This window comes from Papilio xuthus, unplaced genomic scaffold (genome assembly GCF_000836235.2).
Source record: "Papilio xuthus unplaced genomic scaffold, Pxut_1.1 DF826159.1, whole genome shotgun sequence".
In the NCBI taxonomy this organism is placed as follows: Eukaryota; Metazoa; Arthropoda; class Insecta; order Lepidoptera; family Papilionidae; genus Papilio; species Papilio xuthus.
The window spans coordinates 741,305-767,731 of record NW_013532490.1 but is presented as its reverse complement, the minus strand read 5'-3'; the positions used below and the strand labels follow the sequence as shown (position 1 = coordinate 767,731).

The 26,427-nt window shown below is 36.2% G+C and overlaps 1 protein-coding gene across 1 annotated transcript in view; it reads right to left on the bottom strand.

The window, feature by feature from the left end:
* Nucleotides 1-26,427, bottom strand: part of LOC106123181 (uncharacterized) — a 41,947-nt gene continuing 15,520 nt past the window's right edge. Inside the window, exons 3-15 of the mRNA XM_013319399.1 lie at nucleotides 9,447-9,567; nucleotides 8,626-8,756; nucleotides 8,344-8,436; nucleotides 8,020-8,173; nucleotides 6,673-6,787; nucleotides 4,796-4,994; nucleotides 4,562-4,744; nucleotides 4,099-4,229; nucleotides 3,475-3,683; nucleotides 3,300-3,407; nucleotides 2,764-2,931; nucleotides 1,588-1,788; nucleotides 1-297 (exon numbers count right to left, since the gene is read on the bottom strand). Of these exons, the coding sequence (XP_013174853.1) occupies nucleotides 194-297; nucleotides 1,588-1,788; nucleotides 2,764-2,931; nucleotides 3,300-3,407; nucleotides 3,475-3,683; nucleotides 4,099-4,229; nucleotides 4,562-4,744; nucleotides 4,796-4,994; nucleotides 6,673-6,787; nucleotides 8,020-8,173; nucleotides 8,344-8,436; nucleotides 8,626-8,756; nucleotides 9,447-9,567 (1,917 nt within the window). The 3' untranslated portion in view covers nucleotides 1-193. The remainder of the gene's footprint in view (nucleotides 298-1,587; nucleotides 1,789-2,763; nucleotides 2,932-3,299; nucleotides 3,408-3,474; nucleotides 3,684-4,098; nucleotides 4,230-4,561; nucleotides 4,745-4,795; nucleotides 4,995-6,672; nucleotides 6,788-8,019; nucleotides 8,174-8,343; nucleotides 8,437-8,625; nucleotides 8,757-9,446; nucleotides 9,568-26,427) is intronic.

The following is a 26,427-nucleotide window of genomic DNA, read 5'->3' as shown; positions in this document are numbered from 1 at the left end:
TCAATTATTGGATTAACACAATTTAATCATGAACTATTCAATAGATATAATATAAAACACATTAATATAATCTGGTGTCGATCGTGTGTCGTGCGCGACAGTGAATTCTAAATATCAACTTTAAGTCAACGTGTTAGAGTTCAGTGTCGCACTGTCGTTTGTCACACTCATTAAAACGTGTATGGCCGATGGTCTAGGCGGTGGCGATGTTCGTCGTACCTGCCGGCTTCACGGATGGAACCTCTTCGGCCACGGAGCCAGCTTTAAACTCAGAGCTAGGGCGCTTTACGCTCTCATCTGAAATATGGTGAGTGATTTGTATGGTTTGGATGAAGTGAGAACACACGCTACAAACTACGACCACAAAATAAATTGTTAGGACCGAATATACTGGAAATGACACAATCTTGTGAAGAAAAAGACATTATGATATGTCATGTCATTTATTTCTACTCAAAGAGAAATAGCTCATGACGCAGCATATGTAATTTCTACCCACGCTTTTTGTATTTGTCATTTCCAGTATTACTCGATATAAGGCACTACATAAATAATCAAATTAATATGTGTTTAATAAAAAGATTTTAAACTTAATTCAGTTTAAAGAAAATGTAAAATTAATTGGAAAATAATCGAGAACGCAACAACAATGATGCGAAAACAAAATGGATGATAGAAATTTATTTTAATGAGTGTTTTATCCACAGTTTAAAAATCGTGTTCTATAATCTGCGCATGATTTTATTGTGTTTCGTTTTTCGTGTCAGTGTTGCAAGCCTTCTACGTACTCTAGTGTGGGGTTGCTTTACACACTTTGGTAATGGTTGAATGAGTGTTATGAATCTGCTAACTGTCAATGACGTGGCAGTGTGATGGCTTTGATTTATTTCGAATTAATAAATTATCAAGTATCAAGAGTTGACTTAAATTATATAAACTTTTTTTTTAAATTATATTTAGTAGTTATCAACTGTGGATACTGAAGTAACACTGGATTTCCTACACGAACTATAGACAATATTCTTACCGATTAATGCATTATTAAGAGTATCTTGATCATAGACTACGATTTTCTCTTGTCTATGTCATCTTTTAAATTGTAACACTGAGAATTATAGATGTCATTTATGTATAAAATTACACTTACACTTATCATAAACAAATATTTATAATACGCTATTACGTTTGGCGCTCTTTGGCATAACCTATAAAGTAGATTTGGTTAAATTAATACAAAATACAATTACATATAATATAATTCGATATTGAATTCGATTAAGATAAATTCAAAACTTTGTAATTAATTAATTTTAATTAAACTGTTATATAAAAATAAAAGAAACCCAAAGTCAGTGAAACCATAACCATAATGTGTAATGAAAAAGATACTCTTAAAGTGAAACTAATTTTACGATGTATCTTACAAAATATCCTTAACCCAACAGGAATGTAAAATATCTTACAATTGTAACATTATATTAAATTTTTATAGAACAACATAAATGCGTAAAACGAAGTTTCACAGATTATGAAACTAACTTAACCTAAAAATATTTGCCGCCAATCTGGCAAGGAGATTGGACTCACCGCTTTTGACGTTTTGTGTGACGGTGAACGTCTTGCCGGTGTCAAGAGGCACGGTCCAGTTGACCGGATCGGGAGACCGCATGTTCAGCTGCTCCGGAGACTTAACCCTGGTCGGCTCTGGTGGTGACTTGACCACGGGGGAGTCGTCGAAGAAATGATCCTTAGCGACGGACGCGCTACGGTGAGCGGGAATCTCATCATCTGGAAGTCAGGTTAACATTCGGTTTAATTTAAATTCAAAGAATAAACAAGCATGTGTCGTCAAAGATTAAATTTTCGTTTTTTTCTTTTAAATTAAGATAGACTATGTAAATTAGAGTTGAGTTGAAGGTAAAAAGGTTAATTACAGAAGAGTTCGTATCAAAATGAAGGAGCTACAGCTAACGATTTTCAAAACAGGCAACATCAATAAGAAAGTTCTACGGAGACGAAAATAGGCTTTGGTTTTTTCTTGGGGCCTTTTTAGAATATCTTTTAATAACAATAAATAATCGTATTTTATTCCATTAAAGGCGCTAAGAATTACATGCAAAAAAAATCTAATTGTGATCTAATCTAAACCCTTTCTAAACATGCGTTCAAACAGTTTTTTTTTAAATTGTGCTACATGTAAGAGTATAGTATTTTACAAGATGTCTTAACTTTGTAACCAGAGAAGAAGATTAGTACTAATTTTTAATGTAAACTAACATCTATGTTGGTTCTTGATTCGTTAGTAACCCAAAATATAGGAGACAACAAAACCCTAAAGTTACGCCGTAACAAAGTTATCCAACTATTTGAATAACTTAAAGAAAGTATTCGCTTAAAGTTGAAGTTTCCACATTGTTTTGTGTTCGAGTGCAAATATTTATGTGTACCACACGAAGACGAACAGCCACTCTTGTGCCTAAGCCATATCCAATGTGAGCCAATGCGCTTTGTGTGACGTTACGTTGCGTAGACGCACTGACAAACTAAAAACAACGAAACTCTTAAATTATAACACTTAAAGCTTTCAGAAGCTTTGCGGTGAAATTCTGAAAGAAAAACATAAAAAAAACACGAACACAGAGAATCACAAAAGCGTCACAGACACAAAATTATTGAAGCTGGCTCGGTGACCATTGTTGCCTTTGTCAAAGAAAAAAAAAACAGCGCGTCGACGCAACTGTCACCTGTCAGCCTCGTACGCACCCAATTTAATGCCCACTTTCGAAATGCTGCGACTGCGCCGTCCCCGGCTAGGTGTCTCAATTGCCCCATTTGTCCCATTTACTGTCACAGCCCCAGTTTTGCTTGGCGCCGAGGGCGACCTTCCACCCCTCGATGTCGACCTAACTCTATTACTACCCAACGGCAAACCTACAGAAGAAATGTTGCCACTCTAAAATTAACATTTAATACTTTCAGGATACTACAAAAGCAGAGGTCAGGGTAATCATTTTAAACATTGAACACATTTTTGACAGTCAGGTTGCAGGATAGTTACTAATACTAACATAAGGCCACTACATTATCTTCTATTAAATTTCAAATATGAAGTAATCATGAAATTTAGAAAGTATGAAGACATTTTAATTTTCCATGGGTGATGAGTAAAATTTTGAAGTCATGCATTTACACGATATTGTATCCAATTAAAGTATTTCACCTAGTCTTTGTGGTAATTCGTTGCGCTGTAATATGGCAACATAATTGTCTATGGTAATTAAAGTCACAGATTATCATACCTTGTGGCTTGTGCGGGCGCGGCTCGTAGTGCGGAGCGCGGGCGACGGGCGCAGGGTCGGCGGAGCGCGGCCGCCGGCGTGGCGACCTGAACGACTCCGTCTTAGCGCCTAAACAATCAAATCGGATTAGTATTTTACTCTTTAGTTATAAATTTAAAGATTTCTCCACCCTTACCTTCTTGAGTAGCACCTTCGTCGAAGCTATGCCCCTGGAGTTTCTTGCGCTGCTTCTGGGGCGATGTCTTGTGAGGAGACCTCTCCAGGGCCTTGGTCTCTTGCAGTTTAGCGTGAATAGACTGGTGCGGCGCTGAACGGAACGACCTGAACTTCTTAGGAGAATGGTTCCTAGATTCCTTGCCGTCTTTCTCATCGCGAGGGAGAACCCTGGAAGGAATTCATTAAACATTTCGCTTAGTTTTAATAAAAGGGAACATGTTTACGGTTTTTTAGATTCGAAGGCGTTATTAACCAGAGGATAGGAAGAGCTACTTGTTCTATGTATTGTTAAATACTGCATACATGCTAGTCATAGCTCAGTATAAATATTTAGCCTGCGTGGGATACGTTTACCTTAAACTAATCAGGCTGATGATCGCTAAACTACAAGAGATGGCTTTATTTTGCATCAAAAGCCATTCTGCTAGCATCAGCCTCAATGCTAATTAGTCCTATGATAATGTCAAGTGAACCACTCCATAATGAAAAATTACATTGAACATAGGAATGCAATTTTTACGAAGTTGGTCCATCGAGTCGGGTAGACGGTTCACTTGATAGAATAACCGAGTGCATCACTTACTTGTGACTGGTGGAAGCTAGTGATAGGGCAGACAGCGAGGACCGGCGGGAGACTTGGTACCAGAGCTCGATTTGCTTATTGTAAAGCTGAGTGATGTGTTCAGGAGCTAGTTCTGTTCCCCAGCCGCGATACTGTCGAATTAATGCTCACTTTGTTATGACTGAAGCGTGATTGCTTTGTGTCATCTGTCAAACCATAGATATTATGAATAAGAATCTGTTTAACCGTAAAATGATTTCTTAACATTTGACAGTTGACACCGCTTGCTTTATTGCGGCAAATGTGTGCAATGGTACCAGTGACGCTTTTGGTGGTTTTTAAAATTTATTTTGAAACTTATACGTCACACTATATTTAATAAATAAATTATTATAGTGTAAAACAATACGATTTATATTTTATAAAAGATGTAGGGGGTAATCGGGGTTCGAGTAGGGGTAAAGATGTTGTACAATCCGCAGACCTTGTACTCTCCGGCTCTCTTGCGCAGGTCCAGCACCTCGCGGTACCAGGAATCGCCCTGCGCGAGGCCGAGCGGCTGCAGGCCGGCGGCGCGCAGCGTGCTGGCGCTGTCCTCGGCGGCGGCGGCGTTCAGCGCCGCGCTGCCCGCGGCCCCACGCGCCCCCGCCCCAGCCCCCGCCCCGGGCTTTGCCCCCGCCCCCGGCCCCGGCCCCCCGCTCTCGCTCGCCTCTACCACCAACCTCTCGCTCGCTTCCTCATTCGACTTCCCTTTCCCCCTGCATTTCGTAAACGTCCCTTTAGATGCCTCGTACACGTACTGAGAGAACGGTCTAAATTTCTTTTTGTACTCGCTTTTGTAACGTTTCCTATTATCTTTGGAACGATCCTCCCCGTTGTATATGAGGGCCGATAGCGCGCTACGGAACGTCGATTTTCTGCAAAATTCCAGTTCACAGTCTTAGAACGCTCGTCAGCCACCGACGATGAAATGCGGCAAAACAAAGAGCTCGCCCGAGCTCGAGCTGGGTTAGTAAGGTAGACATGCTTAAATAATCTGAAGCACGCAATGGTGAGGTTAGGATGTTAGTCCTGAAAGAGACCAGAGGAGGGAGGCGGGCGGCGAGGGCCGCGCGGCTCGGAAGTGTTGGTGAGACAGCGACAACAATCTAAGTAGGTCTGATGACATAAACATCGACAAGGTGCAGGACACATTGATTATTAAAAAGTTTAACTATTAGCTTTCATTCCGAACTAATTAGTATCGACTAAACTACTCGGCCTAGACACCGCCACCGCCACCGTGATCAAATTTAGATTGAAGCAAATATCAAAAACGAAATTTAGACTTGTTCTGCTGTTCCCAGTATGATGTGAAGGTTAGAAGTGACAGGGGCAGAACTGGGGCGTGAAGGAAACTCTTAACGATGCTTTAAATTTACGGGTGGGACAAACACCATATCATTGTCTAAGTAGTAATGAAAATTCCAAGAAAAATATATTAAGGTACACAATATAGTATTTTTATTGCTAAAAATTGTTTAAGGAATCTAAATTGCGACAAAAACTGTATTCGACCTTGTCGCTAATGCGCTATGCTAACGTGACATGTGAAGGTTATAAGGAAATTGGCAATATCAAGGTTCTACATTTATTTGTCAAGTTACAATTTCGCTCAATATACGATAAGAAGTATTGGCTATTAGTTTGGCCATTTTGTTTCCTGTCCATTATTACTTACAATCATTCAGAGCGAATGACGTGCTTTCGTTACCAAGTCAACTGTCAGATTGATTAGTGAGGGGACATTAACATAGACATTTTAATAAGGCTAGTGTTGCGCCGATACACCGGCACAGTGTCGGATTTTCTTCCTTACATTATAAAGTTTGTATGTTTTAAAAGTTTCCTTCATCGCAAGATAAGTACACAAAGCTAGACATATATTAAAAGCTAGCAGTGATAACGGAAGTCTTTCTAGTTTTCTTTCACCTGAAAAAGTCGATTTTTTTTCTTAAATAAAATTAAAAACCAAAAAAAAAAAATACGTATACTCTTTATTAACAATGTACAATAAAATATCCGGAATTAAACGGGTTTTATATTCTATAATTTCGTGTTGTCTATGGTTTTTCTTGTGTCATTTGAGTGTCAAATGCTTTTGAAGTGTCAAATTTAATATCTGTTTTATAAATGAGCGCGAAAAAGCTTTGTAGCCGAAGCAAAGCGATCTTGACGTTACAAATGACATGATTTGTTTTACGTATTTTATGTGATTTCTATAGACATTTGTGTCAAAGATTTGTATATAGCTAATACCGAAAAGATAAAGTGCATGCTAAAATGATAAGCAATATTTATAAAGTGATAATTTGTTATACTAAAAAACTATAAATAAATAAAATACAAATTAAAGTTTAATTTAATAGCATTGAATGAAGTGGTCAAGCTGAATCTAATCTTTTAGAGTCTTTTTGCAAAATCTATAAATGTCAAAAAGAATCTATAAAATTAGTTTTCTTTTATATTGTCCAATTCAATTAAAATATATTCAATTTCCTAATTTATAATTGAAATGGACAAATAAATAATTTTATTAATTTATTTCAAACGTACCTTTGGACTCCGGGCTTTTGGCCGTTCCACAAATAATCTTCGATGTATCGTTTTTCTCTGTGGTCATCATGGTCGCCGTCCACGTGGTTCATCAGTGGTTCAGCTTCAACTGATCCTGCAATATAATTGGTATTATGGTATTTGATTTATCATATTAACTTTATCTTTAAACCTTGTATATTTTTCTTGATTTGTCTGTTTAGGATTATTACGTAAAATACGAAGTTGCGGAAAACAATAATACTACTGTTAGGAAGAAAATCTGAAACTACGCCGGGGTACTGGCGCAATACCAACCTTACTAAAATGTCGACGTTTCTGTCCCCTCACTAATCATTCTGACACTTGACTTGGTAACGAAAGCACGTCATTCGCGCCAAAGGTGCAATTATCATAATTTAAATTGTTCGCCAGTAGAGGACTATCCCAACTTATGCCAAGAGAACAAATGCATTTGAACATCAGAATGAGAACGGATATGTTTGAGGTTAGGTTACGTTTAGTAATTCGGTAAAGTGGAACGACATAATAGGGGTTAATGCATAATAGGCGACAAAGATACACTGAACTTAAGATGTATTTTCGGCCTATTATTTGATTTAACTCTTGAATATATTCAAATGTTATACAAATAACATTACGGATATATTAAGGAAGATTTGAACGTCTCTTCACAACTAATTTGAATACTCAGCGGAGGACTCCGGCTGAGAAGTGGCAGATTGTTTCGAAACTGTTTGCTTGACAATCTGCCGAAAGCAGAAGTAATTTACAAAGTTAAGTAGCTCTCTATTATTCCTCAAGCGATATAAAATAATATATAAGTATAAAATTACAAAACAAAAAATGTAATTAATGTCGCCTTATTTTGACGTATGTCACGTATAATTTTGACAGTTGAGACTGTCAAAAAATACTTTTTTTTTAAAAGATAAAAAAATTAAAGACAAAACACGTCTTTAAAGATACCTTGTGTTAAGAATAAGGATCATTTCAACGTAAGAAAAGAGGAATATAAAAATTTCCAAGACATATCTCCTCTTGTTTTTGTAGCTTGGTCACATTAGCGGAGTGGGTGCAAATGTTTTATGTATCAGTAAATGGCGAGCTTTTGTTTTTAGTTCATTCAGACGAGCCATTGTCCCCTTCAGACAGCAGTCTTCAGTCTTTTCTACTGTATAATATGGCAGGGTTCAAATAAAGTATGAAAATAGCTTTTTAATGATAAAACATTTCATTTCCCGATTTTATTTTAAAAGGCAATTATTACATTTTCATGAATGTAATACTGGCTGGTTAGAACTAGCCTAATATCAAACCTCTTTCGTTATTTTTCTTAACGTTTACCTTCAGCCACTGCGGCTTTCTTGAGAGCGCCCATAGAGATGCTCTTGCGTGGTGTATCCGAGTCCTTGGGCCAGGCGAACTGGTTGCGGTACTCCGTGCACACAGCCACCTCGGGCTCCTTGACCGCCAGCACCTCGCCCAACGCTGTTGTAGCCTGGAAATTGTATATGAAGTTAACATCTCGCAGAAGACACAGCTAAATGAATTAGAAGTTACTGGAATATAGCCTAAGACGGACCATCTCCAAAATAGTGGCACTCAAGGGCCTGATCCGCGAGACAAAAGGACAGTAGTCTATGTCAATGGTTTGTTGATGTTTAGTACCTTGGATTCGACGGTGTCAGTCCAGCGTGGCTGACGTGGTCCCTCGGACTTGCTGCGCCGCGCTGCTCGGTCCACGTCATCCCTTTGAACGCTCTAGGAAATATGATAAGCTAATCAAAATGAATTGGTTAATGGACTTGAACATTTAGATGTTGCAGTAGAAGAAGATAGTGACTTTAGATGACAAAAGATGACTGTGAATATTAAAGCTTCTTCTATCATAAAAGTACTTATTTTATTTATAGAAATTGCGTAATTTCTTATAGTGATCTCTTGTCTCACCCTAGCTCGTCCGTAGGCGGAGTTGGGATGGGGTCGGATGTCGTCGGCGGGCGCGGGATCGAATATCTCGTTGGTCTTGTACGCCACGCCGGGGTACTTCTTGCGACGAGGTATCGCCGGCTCCATCGGACCTGAGTACAAGAAAACAACCAACTTATTACAGGATTCTATTCAATGAAAATGGACAACTTAAAGAGAATAGTAATTGTGAACCTTCATCCTCGTCACCGAATTCTAATACTATTGATGAACAGTATATTCTTTCAACCTTTTAGACATTTTACTTGGTAAATGTGGGTAGGTATTAGCCCTAAGTGTTATTTGCAAAGTTTACCAGCAATCGAATCGTGTTTCAAACTACTCTTAACGTCTCAACTAGTTGCTGACAAGTCGCAGGAAATCCTCATTTATCAGCAAAACTAGGTCAATCGAACACTAATTTGTTAAGTTATTATACTACGAGTATACGTTAAAGAAACTTCTATAGGTTTGCAAATTTATCGTTCATCTTGATAGTTTGTCATAATTGCTACATTTTTCAAATCATTGCAATCATCGACCGTTAATCAGATAACTATACTAACACCACAAAATAATTCTGGAGATGGATAAAGATTAGCAACGCATTTGCAACACATTATAGGCACAATCTTGAAGAAGGATTGCGAAAAGGCCAGGCAAATAATCTTTTGGAGATGGACTCCTATCAGTAGATCGGAACAGTTGGGCAAGTGGACTAATGTCAGGAATGAGGTAAGACGCCTAACCAAAACACCGCTGACCTTCTCTTACTTCTCTTACGAATACTGATGGTGACTCACCCCTGGTAATGGACAGTGCTGATGGCGGCGTGGGCGCGGGCTGCTTGACGACGCCCTGCTGCTGCTGTTGCTGTTCTTTGTACTCGTGCCATCTGTACGTGCTGCGGTACTCCGAGTGAAGCTACAGAAAAAAAATAAGTTCTTAAAATATACAACAGAATATAAAACATATTAGCTGAAAAATCTGTGCCAGGGGTAACAATAGACGTTTAATATTTAGAGCTATCGTTTTAAAGATAAACAAGAACATTCAAGACGATTGATAACGGCACCCAAAGATTACAGGCTCTTAGATCAATCAATAGTATAGTCTTAATGTAAATGTGCCCAGGGATTTTACTGGTCATCATCATCAGCTCACTATACGTCCCCACCGAGGGGCTCGGAGCCTACTCTAAGTTAAGGGTAATTAGGCCATAGTCAACCACGCTGGCCAAGTGCGGGTTGGTTGACTTCACGCATATCTTTGAATTTCTTCTCAGATATGTGCAGGTTGCATCACGATGTTTTCCTTCACCGTAAGAGCGTCGAATAAATGTACATATGAAAATCGCAAATGGAAAAACACATTGGTACATGGCGGGATTCGAACCCAGGACCTGCAGATTGCAAGTCACGTGCTTGACCCCTGAGCCACTGACGCCAATGTTTTTACTGGTCAGTAGACGCTAAACATATCGTAGCTTCTAACCTTCCTTAGTAATCGCAGTATCAATGCAATTAATTTGACAAATTGTGTTGATAGTTGTCAAGATTATCGTAAACTTAAGTTCAGTAGAGTGGACAAAGAAAATATTTCAGCCAAAATAGAAAAGTAAACTAAAGTTAACTGACTTATAGCCAATGTAACTTAGTTAATCTATTACTTATCTCACTTGAATGAAAATATTTCGAGACAAATTGCTTTCCGATCTCGCCACGGATATTGCTTGTTGTACGATGTAAGAGTAAGGCTAGTGATGTTCTGTTGAAGGTATCGATATTATTCTTTATCGATATAGCTTACTAACTCTTAAGTTTAGTGTTAAAATTGCAGATATGTTAGTGAAATGAAATGATAAATTTTAACTTTATAATATTTTAATGTTATTTTAATTTTAATTTAGAATTTTATGAACAAAAATATTTTGATCATGAGTGTACATTTTGCTGTTTTTTATGAATATTTATTTAGTTAAATAAAAACTTAAACATATTGATATTCATTAAAATAATGATGAAGAAATTAAACAATGATTCATTCATTCAAAAAATACGCACGCAATATTGCGTAAGCCTTACATTGTTTAGGTCAAGCATCTGTAACGAACAGACAATAAATCTTGCTTATGCCTTAATAGCTGTAATAAATTTTAAAACAGTCTAATATTTGAAGATAAGGTATTCAGAGCACGTGGAGGGAATCGTTGGCCCCTCGATTCAACGCACGGGAACTCGGACAGTAGGAAGAGTATAATTTAAAAAAAAAAACTTTTATTTAAGGAACATGGTCGTAATATCGTAATATAAAAGTAAACGGTCCCTCAGATTTTAAGAATTAGAAAGGAAACGAATTTGATATCATCTTTTTTAGAATCGGTAGAGCAGTTTAGTATACATAGATTACAATGCGATAAGACATTTCCTAGTAAAAATGTCCAGTTTTTCGAATAATCTTCCATAAAGGAGATATATTAAAAGAAAAGTAATCTTGTTATGTAGACGTAGACGATAATACGTGGAAATTGCGGTTATGTTATTCCATTAGTCCTGTTTTTCCATTCATAAACCATGGCCACTTCAACTTTAATGTATTCCAATTCGATGACTCCGGGCTGGCGGCACACTGCACTGATAACCCTATTTGCGAAACGCTAACCAAAACACATACAATAAAGACGTACACGAGAGTAAATATTTGTTGATACTTATCCTCAGTATCGAATAGATTAAACTTTCGTCAAACATTACTCCATTAGCCGAAATATCAGAATACTCGCTGACTAGCTTCTTACGCATATTCTCTTTTACACAATCATTTCAGACTTTATCCATCTACTCTGTACCTATTATTAAATCTCATTATTTTCTTGAGACATTAGTGTAAATGTAAGTAGGTTATACTACTATAATCCCAATCACATTCACCCTGTAGAAGCTCCGATGAACTAGAAACTAGATTTCGACACCGGATTAAGTATACATGAGTGTACCCGTTTTAATTTTGGATTAAAGTATTAAGGAACGGCTTGACCGATTATAACGGGACTTGGAAAGGTAGTGAACACTAGCCTTACTAAAATATCGACGTTTTTGTCCCCTCACTAATCATTCTGACACTCGACTTTGTAACGAAAGCGCGCCATTCTAGACAAACGATTCAAACTAATAATATCTAAAAGTAGATAGCTAAAGCACACGGGCATTTTATAGGTTACTTTTTTTAATTTCACTCTGACAAAGACCACTAGTTAACTACAGAAGTTTTCTTGCGATGAAAATAGCTAGCTTTAAAAGAATGGCGAATTGTTTTAGCGCTCGTAAATTTTATTGATTGAAGACGAGTTTTAGTAGACAAGCTTCTACGCTCACTTCTAATTTAAGTATTTACTTCATGCAGGTAAAAAGATATTCTCCATTGTATTTACGAGTAAAATATGTAAAGCTATAAATGCCGTTACAGAAAAGTTATATAAAAGTCCTATTAGTAAGTGAGTTTTTAATTTCTTTAAGATTTCTTTCGTTTTGAAAGTACAAAGTTGCCAGTAAAAGGTGACATCAGATCAAAGTCGTGAAACGTTCGAAAACATGAAATATAAAAATATAGAGTTTGTTACTTAACTATAAACCTTAAAGTTTATGGAATGAAATAGTTTCTTGTAATCGTAGTCATATTTTCAATTCACTTAACCGTATTAACTATAAGTTATAAAATAACACAAAAACAGTTTTAAAATTAGTCGAATTAAAAAAAAAACATCAGTAATTTGAAAGAGAATTATTTTATTAATTAAAATATGTCTTCACTCAATTGCTTATTTATCAATACCACAAATTCATCGAAGACTGAATTAGAAGTTTAATATTAACGTATAATTTAGCATTTATTGCGTGTAGGCGCCGTGGTGGGGGTTGGAGTGTGGCGGGGAGGGACTTTCTTCTGGCGACCGTGTTCCTGGATCGATATGGCTCTTACGGGGAACGTGAGTGACCTCATACATACGATATATATGTTTATACGATAGCCTATTCAAATATTTGATTACGTAGGCTGTGATGTACTAAATATTTTGAAAGATAAATATGTTTTATGTATAAGTTTTAAATATAACGAAATATGCATTATAATACGGGTTGGAACAACGTATATTACCGTGTTACAATTTTTAAAATTGTCAGAATTAAAAATAAAACAAACGTGTCTGTGCTTTTCTCTCCTTAACCTACTATCTATTTTGTATCTTACATCTCTTTCGTGTCACGAAACGTGACGCTTTCACGCTTATAATCTCATCAAAATAAGTCGTTTGTAAAAGAAGAAGAAAATTATGTTTCATCATCAGCTCACTATACGTCTCCTCTGAGGAGCTTGGAGTCTACCATAAGTTAGGCGTGACTAGGTCATAGTTATCTATGCTAACCCAGTAACTTCACACATATCTTTTCTCAGAGATGTGCAGATTGCATTACGATGTTTTCCTTCATCGTAAGAACGTTGGATAAATGTAAAATTTGGCTTACAAAGTAAAAACTTTGGTCGTAAAACTCTTGTGAATATATCTTGATAGTAACTTATGCAATAGACCCAATTATTATTTTTCTAAATCGAATAGAAAGTGACAAATATCAATTACGCCAGAAAACAATACACGAACGCGTTCAAATTACGAAATTTAAGACAAAAGCGAAAGTTTATACCGAGGAAGAAAATCTACACCCGAGGTCGTGTATTTTTACCGTTATTTTTCTGACAGTTCAAAGTAAGAGAATCTGTGAGATTTGAAGAACAAAGCCTTTTGTATTATTCAACGCGGAGATATTAAGAATGGCAGAGGATTTTTTTGTTTGGAATATTATATTGATGTTTTGCCTTAATGTTTGTGTTTTTTTTGTTTAATTTTTAATTTTCTGTCTGATTAAAGTTTCAGTTTGATTATTTATTAAATTGTTTGAATTAAAATATAATCTCATAAAATGAAATTTAACTAAGTAAATAAATTAACTAACGTTCTTACGGTGAAGGAAAACATAGTGATGCAACCTGCACATATCTGAGAAGAAATTCAAAGATATGTGTGAAGTCAACCCGCACTTGGCCAGCGTGGTTGACTATGACCATCACCCTTAACTTAGGGTAGGCTCCGAGCCCCTCGGTGGGGACATATAGTGAGCTGATGATGATGATGATGAAAAAAATTAAAATATAAAAATCTATAGAACCAAAAATAAAACAGTTTGATTTATACGAGAATTACATTCAAAATATATTTTCTTATTCAATTTGTTTAATTGGATTATTTGAAAGAAAAACAAAATAAGATTTATGAAGAATGAGTTGCGTAGCATATTAAAATATGAATATCAAATAGTCATGGTAAAATGAGAAATGCAATAAAGTTGGTTTATCGATAAAGTTCGTTCCCATCACTATTCGGCTAGGCGTCGCGTCGTCGCGTCGTGGCGGGCAATTTCGCAGCCGCCCTTCGACCGCAATAATCTTTCGTACTATATACGACTAGATCCGACTACGTCCGATTAGATCCGACCATGTCTTAATATTGCATCGATTCAAATAACTTCCCTTGCAGTTGAATTTTATAGCCGACTTCAAAAAGAATAGGGTTATCAATTCGTCCGTATTTTTTTAATTTTTTTTTATGTTACCGCGTAACTCCGCCCCTGGTGCTTTCATTTTGATTTTTTTTGATCGTAAGGTTTTGCTTCCAGTTGGGTCCCATGTTTTTGTATTTCTTGTTATTAACTCCACTTAGAACTTTTTCAAATGAGAGATCTATAATTTGAAATAAAACCAATGCGCTATTCAAGTCCCTCTTAATCTAATCGTAGGTTTACACTGGTAATACACCTGAACTTAGGTTGTCCTGTCTTTCATCGAAGCCATATCAGTGGAAACGCATTCTTAGAGGAAAATAAAAGATGACTAGGAAAGCGCAGTAATGTAGACATACCTATGCAAGTGTGGAAGTTTGTAGTAGCCAGAGATATGACAACAATGTGCCAACTAGAAATTCTCGATTTTTATTTACTCATAAGTCAAGTAACAAAGTTAACTTGATTCAACTTAACTATTTGTGGCCGACGTAATTTAACCTCTTTTGATTAAGTTAAATTGCGCAAAGCATTCTCTTGGAAGATTAAACTTTGTTAAACGTTAGATTAACAAGATTTCTTTACGTATTTAATATACGTAACCTACAAAAATAGTAAGCATTATTTAAAATAACCACAAAACCGTTGGTACATTACCTTTCTTTCCTAACAAATAGCCGAAATTAGTTATAATGGTTTCGCAAATGATCAAACATTTGACCAAAAATTTGCCCAAACATTTTCTTCGACGTAGACCTTTTTCCTTATTAATGATAGTACATTTGTCCTTTCACGAATGTTTGAACAAATATCGGATGTAAACCTTTGTCCTTATCAAATCCGATATGCGTTGATGACTCAATTTCATTGTTCAACGATTTGTTTCTTATCTTTTTTATTTGAAGTACTTTAGAAAGAATGATGTCAATTTGAGTATTATTTATAAAATGTTGAATAGTTTTTTCTTAGAAGTTTGAGTTTGAAGTCGTGAAGAAAAAATTTTAAGATTTTTTCTACCGAACATGCTTAAAATTAAATTATAAGAATTACTATGAAAAGCGTATCATCATCATCATCAGCTCACTATACGTCCCCGCTGAGGGGTTCGGAGCCTATCCTAAGTTAGAGTGAAAAGCGTATAGTTTAGTCTATTTACTTGAAATTTATTTTTGTTTCTTTTTGCTGTCGCCCGCGACTTCGTCAGCGCGAAAAAAATCAATTAGTAGCCTATGTGTTCTTCCAGACTATGTTATACATTTATGCCTTTCATCAAGATCTGTGTTTAGCAGTTCTGGAGATACCTTCTAACAAATATCCATCCATCTAAACATTCACATTTATAATATTAGTAAGATCGCATCTGAAAATACATTTATTGCTATATTACAAGTAAATTAACGTAAAAACTCATTTAAATAACTATTTAGTGCTTGAAAGCTTCCATTGTGCGGTCTCAATGTCCACAATACTCATGATAACCTTGACCGTATACAAATAGAACAATAAGAACTGTGTATAGCAAGAAATAAACAAAAAAATATATATTATTACAGTGTCAGTAGGGTTGTCAACATTTAAGAAATGAACGAAGACCTATTTTAGTTGCGGCGAATAAAAAAACAAAACACATTGGTAGAGCCCGCTTTAACACGCCGCCGCCGCCAAAAACACGGAAGAAAGGCGTGAAGTGGAAGTTGATCCGCGTTTAGTTTGATGAGTCTGCGGTGGCCTAATTTTAGCCCTCTTTCCTTTCCCACCCTTATTTCTTATAAGGAAAGGATGGGAAGTGGAAGTGGATTTTCCGGATGAGAGGATGCTCCCCCGTTAAGGAAGGCAACGCATATGCGATTACGTATATCTTATGATGAAAGAAAACACATCCACTTTTGGTTCGAACACTCGAATAGAGCTAGCGATAAAAAAAAAAACAAAACATTTTTTTACAAATCTTACTCTTCTCCCTAGTCGCTCGATGTCTACATCTAGTAATTATTTTTGCCAACCTCACCATGAAAACTCCGAGAGTTTTCAAACTGGTGGCAGCCCTGCGTCACTGAAAGTAGGTAACATCACGATAAGGCTCTATTGTTGAACGTCCGGGACAAGCTAAGGTCGTTATAAGACTGTAACGGTGTTTCTCAAGCGTTGTATTGTCTCTGGATTTGCCTTTTTCTCATTTGTCGACGATTAAGAGATCACTGTATGACGAACTCAGAGTTCTAAATTGATTTCTTAGTATAGATTTCTCGATTATCGAAGTATACAAGAACACATATTTACTTTATAAGCAACGACTATGAGTTCTCAAATAAGAATAAAAGAAAACGACTAACTGTGGATTTCTGAGACTTGTTATCTCTGTTTTGTCAAAGATAATGACGGGATGACTGTATAATTTATACAGAAATTTAGGCGTCAGAAACCCACGCTTAACAGCTTGTTACCATAAAATTGGCTATTTATTAGGCTGTTAATATTTTAAAAATTTGCAAAAAATTTCCTTCCCTAATAATCGCTTCGATTTTTTAATTTACAATTATCATATAATTAGTTTTTAATTATAAAATTAATTATTCTCCGGCGATTTCAAATTACATAGCAAATTGATTTCTTCGACGCGGCCATTGTCCGATTGGCTACGGACATAGCGGTACTTAGAAATGAGACATCGTTTTTTGTGAGACAATTTTTTTTCATAAACCAACGCTAAAGCTACAGCCGAAATAGTTCGTCGAATTATACGTACGAAGAATATAAAAACACTAGCTACAGCCCATGACTCCGTCCGCGCAGTTTAATAAATGTTGTATACGTAGTTTCTCTCCAGGCTATGTTCTATATCCATGCCAAATTTCAACGAGATCGGTTAAACCGTTCTGGAGATACCTTCTAACATTCAATCATTCGCTTATTAGTAAGAAGTAAAATGGCTAGAGGGCGCCTAAATCGCCTTCATTACTACATCACTTTTTACACTTAAAGAAATTAGTTACATAATTTTTACATGGAGAAGTTATTTGGATGGGCTAAAAAGATATTGGTGTATACCCGAGCGTATGTATACAGGGGGAGATAATTTACGTGACTTATAAAAGCCCTAGTCTACGCTTGACCCTAGCCTAGACCTAAAGCTACTACTTATTGTGACCTATATGGTTTGCACAACCAACACTTGGAAGAAGTGCCGCGTCAGAACATCTTATGCCGGCTAATAATCTTTGAAGTTTTTTTTTAAAGACGCTTTGCTTATGTCACGATTCTTCGTTAATTTTAGACAATTTTATCAACTGTGGGCTTAGCATGAATATCGTGACAATCGCCTTCGTATCGCCATCGATAAAATTTGTATAAAATACACCAAAAATCCCATACTAATTTTGACATAATTGTCGATGTCGATACGATATCGATTGCCACAAATATTCGTGCTACGCCCCACTGCATTGAAGGTTATATTGTTTGTAATCTCGTAAAATACTTTTTTTAAATAACATCAGATTTTTGTAAATTTACTAATATTTCTTGTATCATTTCAACTAAGCTCTATGCTTTTGCTAGGATATGGTTTACAATAGTTGAATGGCGGGATTCGAACCCTCGACCTCGTGATCGGAAATCCGTACCCTTAACCATTAGGCTATTGACGCTTCTTTTTACTTCATTTACATTATTTTCGGCTTTTGTTGAACTTATTGAAGCTTGAAAAAGTTTTAAGCGTTTATTTTCTACTGCAACAACAAGATAAATACAGAAAAAATAACCACGTTATTGTTTCAGCAGAAATTACGTTAATAGTATGATTTTGACCAACCATAAAATAGTTTTTAATAAACAAAAGACGCTGAAAATGAGATCTCCAAAAAAGACAATACGGTACAAGTACCTTTTCGTCATAATCATTACGATGTTCATTTGTTTCTCCTACATTATTCTATGGCCCTTCATACACAAGGCAACGTAAGTCGTTGAGACTAATATTGTATGATTGCATCGCGAGAATCACGCGCGCGAGCACTGTACACAACGTTGAATCGTCGACACGCGTCGTCAGTAGCGTAGCGACTACATGTCAACTGAATTTAATCCGCTATGCTGAAAATTTCAGCGACTTGTTTTACGACAATCTTGACAAACAGTTTGCGGGTAACTGTCTTTGGCGATGACATAGAAATACCTCTACGACATTGCATTGCATCAGTCGCTTAGTGACTAAAATCTCCAGGTTTCTGTTACCTAGTGTACAAAGGGCCTACGTTCACTGAGCTGACGGCCAACCTCCATTAAATGGAGAGGCACCTTGAGAGAGAGAGAGTCTACGTTATATACAGTACATAATAAATGGTGTGCGAAGGGTGGTCATAAAAGGCTTTCACACACGCCATTATGTGTATCATGTTTCATGTTTTGTTTCATGAACACACAAAAGAGAAGTGCTCCAACAAATATATGGCGTATATATCTATATTTGCACGTATATTTAATGATATTATTTTGTGGGAAATAATATATTATGTTACCTTAATATTAATATCTTCGGTTTATAATTTCATCATCAGCTCACTATACGTCCCCACCCTATGTTAGTGTGACTAGTCTATAGTCAATCACGCTCAGTGCGGGTTTACTTCACACATATCTTTAAATTTCTTCTTAGATATCTGTAGCACCACGATGTTTTCCTTCATCGTGAGAACATCGGATGAAGGTACGTATATTTATAATGTTAGCTATATATAAATGGACGGCAAATCGCATACTAAACGAATTTTCACCAATCGCAATATAAATGCGACAAAGTCTATATGACTTTGTCGCATAAATAAGACATAAGAAAACTATATAAACTACTAGCTGTCGCCCGCGACTCTATCCGCGTGGATATATCAAAGACTTGATTAGTGTAGCCCACCCATCCATCCATCCACATCACGTCCATCTGAAAAAAAAGAATAAATAGTATGCCATGTCCGTCTCCTGGCTCTAAGCTACCTCCTCGCCAATTTTCAGCCATTTCGGTAAAGCCGTTCTTGAGTTATAAATAGTGTAACTATCACGACTTTCTTATATATATATATATATATATATATATATAAAGAAGATATGATAATATACGTATTACTACTACTTGGATTAATATTTAGTAATAAGTACTTTGTAACTTACATAGAACATTGTAACATCCTGTATACACTTAGATGGCAAATAAATGTTTTTAAGGCTGATCTTGAAAAAAAAATAATTTTATAAATAATTCTGCCTGTTTATGTATTGTTTTTGAGTTTTTTTTATATAACAGAAGAGAGCAAACGAGCAGCGGGAACACCGAGGTGTTCAACGACGCCCATGGACATCAGCAATACCAGAGGAACCGCAGATGCGTTGCCGGCCTTTGAGAGTGTTTAGTATGAATTATTAAAATACCCAATTAAAAAATATATATGATTTCTATACTATATGCTGATTGTTTATAATATTTTCGTGAAATTATAAGCCGTCGGGAGTTTGTAAAATTGCCGGTACCTTTGTTTTGTAATGAACACAAAACGTGAGAGAGATCAATTGTTACCAAGACGTTTCACATCCCTAACGAAACATTAAATTGTGGGAAATATTCCCGTGGTATACGGAACTAGTGATGTACCTTGAATTATCGATATTAAGATTTATTCTCATAACAAATACATAAAATAAACTTCGTATCGATTATTGAACTCGGACGTTCAAAATATTTCCCGCACGTAGAATTTACAAGAGTTTTTTTTTATGTTTTTAAATTAAAATAGTAGCATTTTAAGGAAGACGGAGTGCAGCAGTGTGTCAATAAATTGTCGTTTTTTTTATATCATAAGGTGGCAAACGAGTGAGCGGCCACCTCTAACCGCTGAAATAGTGAAGTGACCGTTGCCCATAGACATAAGCAATTGCATATGTGAGGATGCATAGAAAGAAAATATTTTCCCTTCCCATCCATACTCTCATCCTGAAAGTCTACTCCCACATCCTATCATTACCTTATAAGAAAAAGACTGGAGAGGGAAAGAGGACTAAATTAGGCCTCCGGGACGCACACTCATCAGATGAAACGCGGAATTGCTTCCACTTGACGCCTGTCTTGTATGTGGTCGTGGTATTTCACCGGGCGAGCCGGGCCAATTCGTGCGAAGATGTTAAAGCGGGCTCTACCACTGTTGAACGTTACCACGTTTTAATTGCTAATTAAAGTATTAAAGTTATAGAATCGGTTTATTTCTTTTTTATTATAATATCGTGTCCTCTTTAATAATGAAAGTCCGGGAAAACTAGCTATTTGACTGTAGAAAGTCGCAATCTAAAACCGTAGTTATCTTTTTGCTTGATTGTTCGCGTTAGTAATTAATTCTGTCTTATCTTCACGCTCGCGTTGATGTATTAAGTATACAGAGATACATGTTTGATGGATCGAAACATTGATGGAAAAGTTGTTAGAGATGTGCTCTGTCCGCCCGAGATTAAAAAACTTTATGTGATGTACCAGACTATGTTCTACGTCTATGCCAAATTTCAGCGAAATACATGCAACCGTTCTGGAGATACCTTCAAACAAACATCCACCTATACAAATATTCGCATTTATAATAACAGTTAATAATTTATTTAACATTGGTAGACCCCGCTTTAACATTTTCGTACGAATTGTCCCGGCTCGCCTGGTGAAATACCACGACCACATAGAAGACAGGCGTGAAGTGGAAGCAGTTCCGCGTTTCGTCTTATGAGTGTGCGTCCCTGAGGCCTAATTTAGTCCTCTTTCCCTTCCCATCCTTTTTCTTATAAGAAAAAGATGGGAAGTGGAAGTGGACTTTCCGGATGAGAGGATGCATGGAAAGGGAGAATATTTTCTTTCTGTGCATCCTCTCCTCTGTCGATTAAAGGTAGGCAATGCATATGCGATTGCGTATGTCTATGGACAACGGTCACTTCGCTATTTCAGCGATTTCAGGAGGCCGTTCGCTCGTTTGCCACCTTATGATATAAAAAAAATTATATTAGTAAGAAGAAAGATTTAAGTGGGATCAGATTTACTAATATTTTTTGATGTATAATAAAGTATTTTGTCAATGCCATTAAGTAAAAAAAATTGCCTAATTTTTATACAGACTGCCATCATTATATTGGAATGACAGGCAGAAAAATAGTAGCCTTTGCCATAAAAAAAGTTAAACAAATGAAACTATTTTCAGCTCTCGGCCAGTCACAACCTATCCGTTGTCGGATCAAGACGGATATATCCATATAATGGATTCTGATTCGACACGGATTATATACGATGTGCTGAGAAACTGATTGTTTTTTGATTGCTAGTTATAAACACTTCCTGTGCTATTATATTACTTTCTAATATAAAACGCCTTTCTTTTGTTATAAGGCAAAGAAAAATGGTTACATACTTAATTAGTACCCTATGTGTTTTTACAGACTATGTTCTACATCTATGCCAAATTCCAGCGAGATTCATGCATTACCTTCTTACAAACATCCATCCATCCAAATATGTGCCTTTATAATATTAGTAAGGTTATGGTGATAGTTTAAACTGATATATAAACATGGATTAACACTCACGTATATTCGTCCGGTGGCACCGACTAGTTTCGAGCCCATTGGGGGCCCTTCATCAGGATGAGTGGTATTCGGTCGGTCGGTAGTCGGTGCGGCCACCGGACGAATATACGTGAGTGTTTAGCCGTGTTTATATATCAGTTTAGTGATAGTTTAGTTGTTATTTAGCTACTTCTTGACTGTTGGATTTCGATTCAATTCTCGATTGATCAATTTTAATTCAAATTTTTAGTTTTTATGTCGCAAGTCAACATAATGTATTACATCGTTATTTAACCATTGGTTTTCACTACCGAAGCACACAAAAATATTTTGTTATTTATTTTGACGGGATTGAGAAGTAATATGTCTTGTTACTGTGAGAACCAACTGTGTGAATTTAATATGTGTAAATGAATGGCTTAAGAACAGAGAAACATAACAAAAACATGTCGAAGTTATACAGACTCTTTATCTGATTTATCTTACTAATATAAAAAATGCGAATGTTTTGATAGATTTTTTTTTATATCATAAGGTGGCAAACGAGCGAGCGGTCACCTGAAATCGCTGAAATAGCGAAGTGACCGTTGCCCATAGACATACGCAATTGCATATGCGTTGCCTACCTTTTATCGACGGAGGAGATGATGCATAGAAATATTTTCCCCTTCCATGCATCCTCTCATCCGGAAAGTCCACTTCCACTTCCCATCCTTTGAGAAAAAGGGTGGGAGGGGAAAGAGGACTAAATTTGGATGTATGTTTGTTAGTAGGTATCTCCAGAACAGCTGCATGGATCTCACTAAAATTTACATAGGCACAAATGTAGAACGTTATAGATTATAAATTCTGTGCGAACAGCGTCGCGGGCGATAGCTAACTACGTAATGTAATTTCAAGTTCGCGAAAAATGTCTTTAATTCTATGTGCTATTTAATATTTTACATGACAAGTCTTGAATTTATTAAATAAAATATTAAAAAGGAATAATTACCTAAAATATATTATTAAAAGAAGTCCCTTTAGCCAAGGTTCCGAAGATACTGGCAGCGTTCCCTCTTTGAATAGCTAAACTAATTCTTTGACCGAGGTAGCTGCCAGCTCTTCGGTCCCCTGTTATTTCGCGAAATGTTTTTGAGACGAAATCAATTAACACGATTATTGTCCTTGGCCGAGTAACAAACACGATCAAGTGTTAACACGTACTCTGGAAATGGCGGCTAAATTGTCGTAAAATGTTCACCACAACTGTCACAAGTAAACTAACGAATACTTACTTTAAGACAATGCATTAAAGTTTAATGTTGCAAATTATAGTCTACGAGGTCGCTAGCTCGGTCAGTTTTTGCACAAACACGTTGCACAGCAACTATACAGCCAACAAAAGTAAAACGCAAGAATTACGCCTGAATAGTCGGCCATTTTGTCAAAACTTTTTACACTGTTCGCAAAATTTGATGAAATACAGCAATAATAGAAAGAATTCGTAAATAAAATGAAGAATCGAAAACTTTTTTTGTACATCCCTGTCAAAATTTTATTGGTTACGATGTAACCCTGGTTGCTATATTTTGCAATTAACTTAAGAACCCCTTATTTTATTTTACGCTAATGTGGCCGTTCTAAACAAACTTGGCGGCGATCAGTAGCTGCCGAAATGAAGGCGATTGGGCTGACATGGCCCGAGACCAAGTGCAGAGCCCAGGAAAGAGCGAACTGGCGGCGCACTGTGGACGCGCTCTGCCCCACTGCGGGGACATGGAACTATAAGTCAAGTCAAGTCAAGTCATTGTAAAACCTAGCCATGTATTTCTAGTACATTACCAAAGATCAAGTAGTAAATGTAAATACGTTAAACAGTAATTATTTGAATTCGGGCTAAAGTAATGCTACTAAAATTAGGATAGTCTAATTAGATCGTTTCCCGCGCCCCTGCGAAGTGACAATTTGCGTTCAATAACGCCCTACCAATTAGGGTTGTCACAAACATTAAACATTTAAAGGAATACATTAAAATACTAATCACGCTTTATCTATTACAGATTAGACAAATGTAAACAAGATTTAGTTGGAATGTCGCAGATAATAAAAAAAACAATCTTTGGATCTCAAAGCCCTAGACGTTGATACATCAATAATAAAAGGCTTGTCAAGATCTAAAAATACTGATCTATTCACATTTATCCTTCAGGATTCATTAGTTCATATAGGGTTGTCACTCCCGCACAATTTAGAAAATAGGGTTGCCAAAAATGTTATAAATATTATTATTGTTTTTATATGTATAATATAAAAACACCTAAGTACTAAATAAGGCAAATAAAAACTGAACAATTCAAATGTAATGTGTTATTTAGGTCGTATAGTGGAAATGTACCTTATGGAATAAGGTCAGAGTTCAACGTACATCGAAATCGATACAGAGTTTAAGGGGATTGTCTACGCCCGTGTTCACTGTCAAATCAACCTTAGTTTAAAAAGAAAAAATGATCGGTCATATATTCAGTTCTTAGACCTGTTTCTAATAATAACAACGAATTAAACATATTTGAAGTGCACACTTCATTTGTTTTTAATTATTAAGTAATTTTTTTTTTATAAATAAAGTGACCTGACAGTTGCTTATGAAATATTAGATTTATTTTTTTGTCTATAGTGTAATTATGAGTTTCTAATTGAAATAAACAACATTCTAAGGATACTCACTTCAGAAGCCCAATGGACGTGTGCAGTACTAGCCAAGACGCTTCTTTCCATTATACGAATGTAATAGAGAAATTTTCAAGTCAATTCACGACACCATTTCACAAACACACTTGAAAAAAATCCATGCCACAGTAGACTCGTTAAAAAAATAGATTAGTCTATTGTTTAAAAAAAAAATTGTTCGAAATTCGAAAAACGCGTTTGTTCGAAGAAAGCGCGCGGTCGGTATCTGTGAATAATATGCGTTTTGGGGAAAAACGCAATCGTTTACGTTCGCACGGCGATTGCGCCGACGGAGCACTGACTCTGACTCACTTATAACCCGTTCAATTCGCTGTGTATGCAGATAGTTACATTTTTCACACAACCTAAACACCTCGGCACACCGTTATCATAGAATCAGCTGACAGAATGACAAGAAAAATGCTATATTACGCTCGATCGGGTTAGTATGTCGAGAGAGATGCACATCGTTTTATCTCTTTCTATCACAGGGGTCTAGATAAGTGGAATGATTTACATCTCATAGTTGTCTGATAATTTCCTCTTTCCATCCTATTGTTAAAAGTCGCGGTGAAAGTAACCTTTTATAAAAACGTTATTTAACGTTATAACTAGTTATAGTTAATTAACAGTTTTTCAATTCAACGTTAACAACACAATTATGAAATTAAATGTCGTAAATTGACGTATTCAACGAACCGGGTCATACTGAATCATTGAATCAATTAAGAACTGGGTTTTGACTATTTTTAGCTACAAACGCATGGAACACTTGAAATATATTACGTCACAAATATAACCTAAAAATTATAACGTAAATGTCACATTAGCATCACAGATTTGAAAATGGAACGCGATTTAAACTTTTTCTTTTGCGATTAAAAGGCTGTTTATGATATAAAAGTGGTTCGTTGTCGCGGGGCGATGGCCGACTAGACGTGGGGCTGAGGAGTGTAGGCTGGGAGTGGTGTGGTGACGCCAGGTGGTGGAATCGATACCATAGCCTGCGCCCCGCGCACGCAGCGGCTAGCCAGCGGCCGGCTTTACGCTGTACTATATTTAGATGTTAGGTTAACCATGCTGCCATCTTTATGTTCTACTTAAGACATATTTTTTTAAATTAATACATATTTTGTTATTAATGGATAATGTGGCCTTCTAGTGATGATAGAATTTCTTGATTTTTTTTTGTTTAATCGTCACAACTATTTCACAATATTTTTACAGCCTTTAATTCTTTTTACGAGCTTTTTCTTGCTCTCTTATAAGTAACTGTTTTTCAGTTTTTCAGAGGTCAGTGCTTTGTTGGTCAATTAACACAAATACATTCGGCTCGTGTACAACCTAATACAACCCTTAAGTTGGGGTGAGCGACCCTCCAAATAAGTATTTTAACGGGTTGCAATATTCCAAGAACGATGACCTGATAAGGTATTGCTGTGAACTGTGACCATAATATTGAAAAACACGAAAATATTTTCTTCAATCCTTAAGTACAAACGGGGTAAGTAAATTTCATTTACTGTAATGTTTGGTAATTAAAATATTTTATTTTAACTCTAAGTACACGTAGCGCCATCTAGAAAGAAATGTAATCAACTTAATTTCACGAATCTAATAATTTCCGTAAGGTAACAGTTCTGGAGTGCTTTGCTTCTTTTTTTGCTTTCGTAGCATTTTTAAAAGTGTCCTAATCTTTTAATATACTATTTAATATAATGCAGGTATAAAAATATATGACAAAAATCACATCTTTCTTGAATAGAATTTATAAAGATAATTAAAAATTCATTCCAGCTTGATTCCTTCACGCTTTTGAGAAAAGGGGTCTTGACAGACAGACGGACGGACAACAAACTGATCCTATAAGGGTTCCGTTTTT